Source organism: Cebus imitator, unplaced genomic scaffold, assembly GCF_001604975.1.
Source record: "Cebus imitator isolate Cc_AM_T3 unplaced genomic scaffold, Cebus_imitator-1.0 Scaffold779, whole genome shotgun sequence".
Taxonomy (NCBI): Eukaryota; Metazoa; Chordata; class Mammalia; order Primates; family Cebidae; genus Cebus; species Cebus imitator.
The window spans coordinates 7,686-15,317 of NW_016108094.1; the positions used below are offsets into that span (position 1 = coordinate 7,686).

The following is a 7,632-nucleotide window of genomic DNA, read 5'->3' on the forward strand; positions in this document are numbered from 1 at the left end:
AACACTCCTATAATGCTCTCTCCACCGAGTCCTGGCTCTGGGAGGCTTCCCCATGGCTCTGAGGCCACCTCCTCCTGGAAACCCTCCCTGATGCCCAGAAAGGTCACTCCTCACCCAGGGAATGCACAACACAGAGTTTACCTTCTGAGGACCCATGGAGCCCACCGACTGTGGGCTGGATGAAGTGTCTTAGCAGACGCTGCTGCTCCAGACCCCTTGCACTCCCCCTTCCTTTCCATGCCCACCAGCCTGGCCACCAGTGCCCTGTACTGCATCTCTGTGGGAAAACTATCCTTGGGTTGCTAGAACCTGCTTTGCCTGAACAAGGAGGTACCTGGGGTTTAATGCTGCCCTCGGGATAGCCTTTAACCAATGACTGATGGATATGGGGGTATAAATACCCGAGCTCTCTCATCTTTGGCTGGGGTAACTGAGTTATGTGCTTTACGCTGTTTTCTAGAGTTTTCCCTGTGGGATCGCTGGCTTAGTCACATGCTCATTATTGCTGCCTTCCCACCCCATCCAACTTCCCCACCCCCGCACGCCTAACAACCGCCCAATAACATGCTTGCACTCCAATCCTTGGCTTAGGGTCTGCTTCTGGGGAACCTATATTCAATCGTGTCGATCTTATCCAGGAGGCTGTGAGCTCATTACTTATCCCAGTCTGTCTTTCTGTCTGTCAAATGGGTCTCAGCTTTGGACCAGGAAGCAGACCTCACCCTTGGTTGTAGGTGGTCAGGAATCGATGATCCCTGTCAGGATCACAGGGGCTCTGGACATAGCTTGGGTTGTTAAGGCTGAACCCTGTGGGCTCCTGCACAAGAGGGGTAGAGAGGGGACTTGTGACCTCAGGAAGGGTGAGGATTTGGGGTGGAGGATGGAGGTAGCAGGTCTCACCTTTTTCCCCACAGTCTCCCGGCCAAGCAGGGCAACGTTTGTCTGTTGCATCCGATGGGGTGGCTGAAACTGCTGATGACTCAGGCTGCTGGGTTCTGGGTGGGAAGGGGGCACCTGCAGGGGACAGAGCCACCAGCAGAAGGGACGCTGAGGTGGCCAGGCTGAGGCAGCAGGGATGGAGGGAAGGCAGGCAGAGGCACACACAGCTGCAACCTGTCCGCAGCCCCAGCGACCCTCCCTTCCCCTTCCAGCCAAGTCTATTTCAGACCACACCCCTGGCCTTCCAGCCCCCAGGAGGGCCCAGACACTCTTCGCCTTCCACCTAGGGCCCTACCTCCACATCCCCAAATATCCTAATTCTTCTCATTCTTCAATGCCTGACCCAAAATGCCACCTTGTCCCAGAAACCTCCCTGTCCCCCACCTTCTCTAAGCGAGGCGCCAAGGTCACTCACTCTAGGGTTCAGAACCCTTTCATTCCCTCGGCTGAAGGCTGTTTCCCGGCCGGAGCCTCTGGCCAGAACAGGTAGGAACTCATCTCCCTGGAGGGAGCAAAGCAGCCACTGGCACCGGGATGTGGCTGCCTCCCCTACTGCCCTCCAGAGCCATGACCTAACTGCCCCCGCCCCCCGGCCAGGCAGTCCCCAGCCTCCCCCTAGCTCAGCTTACATGCAGGTGAGTCTTGGGGAGGAAGCTTGACTTGGTGACACTCTGGCCTGGGAGCAGGGCCTGAAAGGAGGCCCACAGAGGGTGTCAGCCCCGCAGAGGCAGGCCAGGCCCCTGGCGGCTCCTACCCAGTCTGCCTCCAGGCCCCTGCTGTGCTGAACACAGAGGAGGACTCAGCTCTCACGGGTATCATTGAGAAAACGGAAGTGTTTGGGGAGAAGACGGGGGAAGGCATGACCCTGAGTGGGGCCAGCAGGCCAGGGCTCTTGTCTGAACTCTGGATGACCTCGGCTACACCTCTTCATCTCTTTGGACCTCAGTCTTCTCATCCATAAAATGGGGGAATGGGACCAAAGCAACGGTTTTCACCTAAGCTCTCTGACCTTGTTTTTGAACAAAGAGCTCTGTAGCTCATATTCTTTAGGGAAGCTAGAAACCCTGAGACTGGAGGGCTTCAAGCCCCGGAAAGTTCTAGCTGGACCCCAGCGGACTTACCGGGTCCCCAGGGAGAGCCTGTGAGGGGGGCTGGAAGACAACGGGGCTCTGGTGCGACTCTTTGGTGAAGCCGCTCCCCTCCTTGGCGCCGATTGATTTCTTCTGCAACAGATCTGCAAAAGACATGCCCCCTGTGCTGCCAGGCCACCCGGCCCACCCATGAGTCCTCCAGAGGCTCAACGTCCCAGCACGTGGGAAGGAGCGGACCCCAAGATCCTGGAGACGTACGTCATGGGGGTCGTGGGCAGCAGGGGGAGGATTCCAGTGTCCAGGCCGGAGGACAGGAGAGGAAGCAGCAGGAAGGGCACACGCCGGCCAAGCCGCCCTCCTGGGAGGCCCAAGGCGCTGAGGTCAGCCCCAGAGAGGCGCGTCCCTCCAGCCGCCTGTGCGTCCTTCTTTCTTCCACTGGTGCCTTCTTAGTCCTAGGCCAGCTCCAGGCCCCTCGGGGTAGGAAGTAGGGAGGGTGATTGGAAGGGAGCTGTGAGTTCCGACAGGGCCTACCTGGCTGATCTGGAGGCTCCCTCAGATACTTGGAATTGTACTCCGAAGTCATGAAGCGCGGGCCCTGGAACACAGAGGTCGCAGGAATGGGGACACCGGCCCACCAGGGCCCCGAAGGCGTGCGGCTGTAGGGGGGCGCCTGGGTTGGTTATCTGTGCTCTGAGGAGGCCTACGTGGGCCACTACGCACCCTGGACACAGGGGTCTCTCTGGGGTGGAGCATGGCGAGGTCAGGAATTCCAGCACAGGAGCACAGTGCCCCTGGGACTGTGACTACCACGTCACACACCACGCCAGACTCCTGGTGATGAGTGGGGGGTCCAGAGGGACCCAGACCAGGAGGGGCCGAGAGCGAGAGGAAGAAGGCAAGGGAAGAGCATCTGCGTTAAATCGAGAGAAGCCACATTGATGGTGTTTTGGAAAGAGCCAATGTCAAATCCTTTGCTCTCCTGTCTTTCTGGGCGCCCTGCGTCCACACTGAGTTGGCTTCTTGGGTGAGTCAGAGCAACACCTGCCTCAAGGTGGGAGGAGGCGGTGGGTGCAGCTCCTCTGCCCCACCCCAAACCCTTAGCGAACTGCCACTCACATATCGGAAGTTCTCCCGCGCCAGGGAGTCCTGGCCCTGCTGCTGGTGGAGGAGGGGCACTTCCCTGGGTTCTAGCCCTGTGATGGCCTGAGGCCCATGCTCCTGGGTGTCGAAATGGACCTTCCGGACCTGGCAGGAAGAAGGGCCAATGACAATCAAGGGGGCCGCAGTCACTACCTGACTGATTGTGCCCTTGACCTCTACAGAGCACAGTATCTGCATAGCCGCCAGAGGGGGTCCCTTTACAATGAAACCTGCACGTCCCTTCTCTGCTCAGAGCTCTGCAGCCTTCCCATCGTGCACACAGGGAATTCCACGTCCTGCTGGTGGCTCACAAGGACCTGAGGGCCTCACCCAGCTCCAGCCGCTTGTCTCTCTTCTGCCCCACCTCAGCGCCTTTGCACCTGCGGTTGGCACTGCCTGGACCACTCGTCCCTCACACAGCTGTGTCTGGAGGCGCTGGCCTCCCTCAAGCCTTTGTCCAGGCCCCCATAACAAGCTCTTCCCACCCTCCAGTGCACAGGCAACTCCTTCACTTATTTATTTATTTATTACTTTTTTTTTTTTTTTGAGGCAGAGTCTCGCTCTGTTGCCCAGGCTGGAGTGCAGTGGCATGATCTCAACTTACTGCAAGCCTCCACCTCCCGGGTTCAGTCAATTCTTATGCCTCAGTCTCCCAAGTAGCTGGGACTGCAGACGCAAGCCACCAAGCCCAGTTAAATTTTTTGTATTTTTTTGGCAGAGATGGGCTTTCACCATGTTGACCAGGCTGGTCTCAAACTCCTGGCCTCAGGTGATAGGCCCACCTTGGCCTCTCAAAGTGCTGGAACTACGGGTGTGAGCCACCACGTCCAGCCCTTTTTTTTTTTTTTTCTTTTTTGAGATGAAGTCTTACTCTGTTGCCCAGGCAATCAGCCTCACTGCAACCTCCGCCTCCCAGGTTCAAGGGATTCTCCTGCCTTAGCATCCCGAATAGCTGAGATGACAGGCACTGGACACCATGCCCGGCTAATTTTTGTATTTTTAGCAGAGGTTTCGCCATGTTGGCCAGACTGGTCTCGAACTCCTGACCTCAAGTGATCCACCCACTTTGGCTTCCCAAAGTGCTGGGATTACAGGCGGGAGCCACTGCACCCAGCCTGCAACTCCTTCACTTCTCTTCCTCCCTACTTCTCCCTCGTTGTATTTCTCACCCCAACACTCCACTGACTCATTATCTCCAAATATGAAGGAGATATTCAGAACATACAGGTTGGATGAATGAATGACTGTCCATTCTGGTGGTGGTGCTGATGATAGGGACGGTGGAAACAATGAGGATAGAAATCAAAAAGATGGCCCAGGCACTGTAGCTCACGCTTGTAATCCCTGTACTTTGGGAGGCCAAGGTGGAAGGATCACCTGAGGTCAGGAGTTCGAGACCAGCTTGGCTAACATGGCGAAACCCCATCTCAAAAATAAATAAATAGTAAATAATAAAATAAAATAAAGAAATGAAAAAGATGGCCCGGGCGCAATGGCTCATGCCTGTAAACCCTGCATTTTGGGAGGCGAAGGCGGGCAAATCACCTGAGGTTAGTGGTTCAAGACCAGCCTGGTCAAGATGAAACTCCATCTCTACAAAAATACAAAACTTAGCTGGGCATGATGGCAGGGGAGACTGAGGCAGAAGAATCGCTTGAACCCAGGAGGCGGAGGTTGCAGTGAGCCAAGATTGCACCATTCCACTCTAGCCTGGGTGACAGTGCGAGACTCCCTCTCAAAAAAAAAAAAAAAAAAAAAAGAAATGGAAAGGATAAATGGAAAGGATAAAATATGGGGGTAATGATGTTGATGGTGGGGGGCTGTGGTGGTGGCAGGGAAGGCGATGGGGCTGGCAGGTGTGCACAGGAGTGTGGGGCTCATGGGAATGGGCAGGGATGGGGATGGAAACGGAGGTGGAGGTCATGGTGGAGCTGGGGCAGGCAATGGAGGTTGTGGGGAGGGTGGGGATAAGGATGAGGACAAAGGGGAGAAAGAGGAGTGGACCCCATCCCTACAACGTGGCTGCTCCAAGCCCTGTCACCTCCACCTTGACCAACTATTGGCAATGCAGCCACAGTCCCACCCCACGCTAGGGCTCCACTCTCCCGGCCCTAGCCCAGCACTGACCTCCTTGGTCGGGGGGCCGGCACAGGGCTGCTCCCGCCCGTAGCCTGAGCTGGTCTGGTGCATGCTCCAGGGCAGGGGCTGCTTGCCATCCAGCACCTCCAGGGGGCGGTAACTCTGGCTGCTTATGGACTGGAAATGGTCCCGGGCTTGTTCCCTGAGGGTGAGGCTGAGCTAGAGGTCCTCTGCCCAAGAGCTTCCCTCCTCCCTGCACCCTCCCACAGATGGCTCAGGGGTCTTCCGTGCCTTGAGCCACCCAGGACTCCAGGCAAGGCTCCGGGTCCCCATCCACAAAGCCTGGAGTTGGTCTGATGAGCAGGGCAGGGGCTGGGAAGGGGTCATATAGACTGTACCCCATGGCCGGGTTGTCTAAGGCCTCCAGACTGGCTTGGCTTGAAACCACGGGCTGGAAATTTGATTTGTAGCCGGTGCCTGTGTGACTGCTTACTCGGGGCTTGAAATCCTCCCGACCTGCCAGAGACAGGCCCCAGGGTCAAAAACAGGCAGGGCTTCCCAGGCAGGGCCCGCATACTCTGAGGGGCCCGGGGGTCACAGTGACAGGGGAGGGCTCAGAGCCACAGGCTGGAGCCTCGAAAGCCTGGCCTTTCAGGACTGTGATGGCAGGAAATGGAGTGGGTGGGCTGGGGACAAGGTCAGTGTGGCATAATCACAGTGACAGAACTGCAGGGACAGAATCGGAGAAGGGAGCTGCTGGACAGGGCTCAGGGACAGGGCTCAGGGACAGATGGATTCAGCGGACAGGGTTGCCCTTCAGTGTGACAGCCAGAGGGGGTTCTCCTCCCTCAGAGAGAGCCCCCCCTTCCTGCCCTGGCCCAGGGGAGGTTCCTGCACAAAGGTGCCCTCACCATAGGCTGTGCAGTAGCTGGTGGCATAGAATTTCAGGGGGTCTGTGGAGCCCCCCGAACTCATCTTCACATAAGGGGAGACGACCCCTAGGGGGAGTTTCCCCATCATGATGCCGTGGGGCAGGGCCCCGGGGGGACTGGAAAGGAAGCACAGGGAGCCTTGTGGGTCCCAAGCCTGGCTCAGAAGCCCAAAGCGGTGAAGATCTGCCCCCCACCCCCCACGCAGCTGGCCCCTTCTCCCAGGCCTCTGTCCCTCTGGTCCAGCTCCCACATCCCTAAACTGAGGACGAAACCGATCATCCACACTTATCCTAAGAGTCCTTGTGTCTCCTTTCACTTTCCACACCTTATTTATTTTTATTTATTTTTATTTTTTTCAACAGAGTCTTGCTCTGTCACCCAGGCTGGAGTGCAGTGGCGCAATCTCGGCTCACTGCATCTCTGCCCCCAGGGTTCAAGCAATTCTCCTGTCTCAGCCTCCCGAGTAGCTGGGATTACAGGTGCGTACCACCGCGCCCAGCTAATTTTTGTATTTTTAGTAGAGACGGGGTTTCACCATACTGGCCAGGCTGGTCTCAAACCCCTGACCTTCTGATCCACCCGGCTCAGCCTCCCAAAGTGCTGGGATTATAGGTGTGAGCCACTGAGTCCAGCTTTCACACCTTATTGTTAACTCTTCCTGTCCCCATTTACAGCCAGGGCAGTGAGGTTCCAAATGATAAAGGATTTGCTCATAATAGGTGGCAGTGCCGGGATTGAGACCTAGGGCATTTGACCCCTCGCCCCCGACCTGAACCTTACATACCTACCTCTCAGAATGAATGAGCCGACAACCTCCTGCCTGGGGAATTCTTGGCACCCCACCCAAGATGTCAGGCCGGGACCCTCACTCCCAGCCCCCCGGCTCCTCTCTCTCCCTCAGCTCCCCTGGCCTTGCCTGCTTCTAACCTTGCCTGCCTCCCCTGGGAGTTGGCTGGGCTCTCCCTGAGGCCCAACCACAGCGACCCCACCCTCACCTTTCCTCTGCAGAGGCTCTGAGGTCAGGGAGAGGCTTCAGGAGTCAGAGCTGCTCCAGAGAAGCCAGTCCTGGAGGTGGCCATGTAGGAGAAACAGTGTGTATGTAACCTAGCAACTGGCGCCTAGCAACAGCGTCCCCAGGCTTCTGAGCCCTTCTAGGGCCAGGGCCCACTGAGGGGCTGACCTGGCCAGGAGGGGAGGGCCAGAAGCTGCCTGTGCAAGGCTCCGCCCCAGGGCTCCAGCCCTGACCTCCGGCCTCCTCCACAGGCCCGGGAAGAGTTGCCGCCTACAGAACATAAAATAAAAGATAATCCCGAACACTCAGTCCCATTAAGTACCCACTTCTCGGCAGACACTACATCCTCTACCTCCATCCACTGAGCAGCTCTTCAGGTAGCTATGATTATCCCCATTTTCGCCAGGGGAACAAGAGGCTTAGACAAGCAAAGCGACTT

General features: G+C 57.1%; 1 protein-coding gene across 1 annotated transcript in view; it reads right to left on the reverse strand.

Annotated features, from left to right (window-relative positions):
- Positions 1 to 7,279, reverse strand: part of PPP1R32 (protein phosphatase 1 regulatory subunit 32) — a 9,971-nt gene extending 2,692 nt beyond the window's left edge. The window contains exons 1-11 of the mRNA XM_017519840.1: positions 7,177 to 7,279; positions 6,161 to 6,297; positions 5,648 to 5,765; positions 5,298 to 5,451; positions 3,147 to 3,275; positions 2,562 to 2,625; positions 2,061 to 2,173; positions 1,569 to 1,628; positions 1,355 to 1,441; positions 901 to 1,014; positions 723 to 817 (exon numbers count right to left, since the gene is read on the reverse strand). Of these exons, the coding sequence (XP_017375329.1) occupies positions 723 to 817; positions 901 to 1,014; positions 1,355 to 1,441; positions 1,569 to 1,628; positions 2,061 to 2,173; positions 2,562 to 2,625; positions 3,147 to 3,275; positions 5,298 to 5,451; positions 5,648 to 5,765; positions 6,161 to 6,269 (1,043 nt within the window). The 5' untranslated portion in view covers positions 6,270 to 6,297; positions 7,177 to 7,279. The remainder of the gene's footprint in view (positions 1 to 722; positions 818 to 900; positions 1,015 to 1,354; positions 1,442 to 1,568; positions 1,629 to 2,060; positions 2,174 to 2,561; positions 2,626 to 3,146; positions 3,276 to 5,297; positions 5,452 to 5,647; positions 5,766 to 6,160; positions 6,298 to 7,176) is intronic.
- Positions 7,280 to 7,632: the final 353 nt, after the last annotated feature.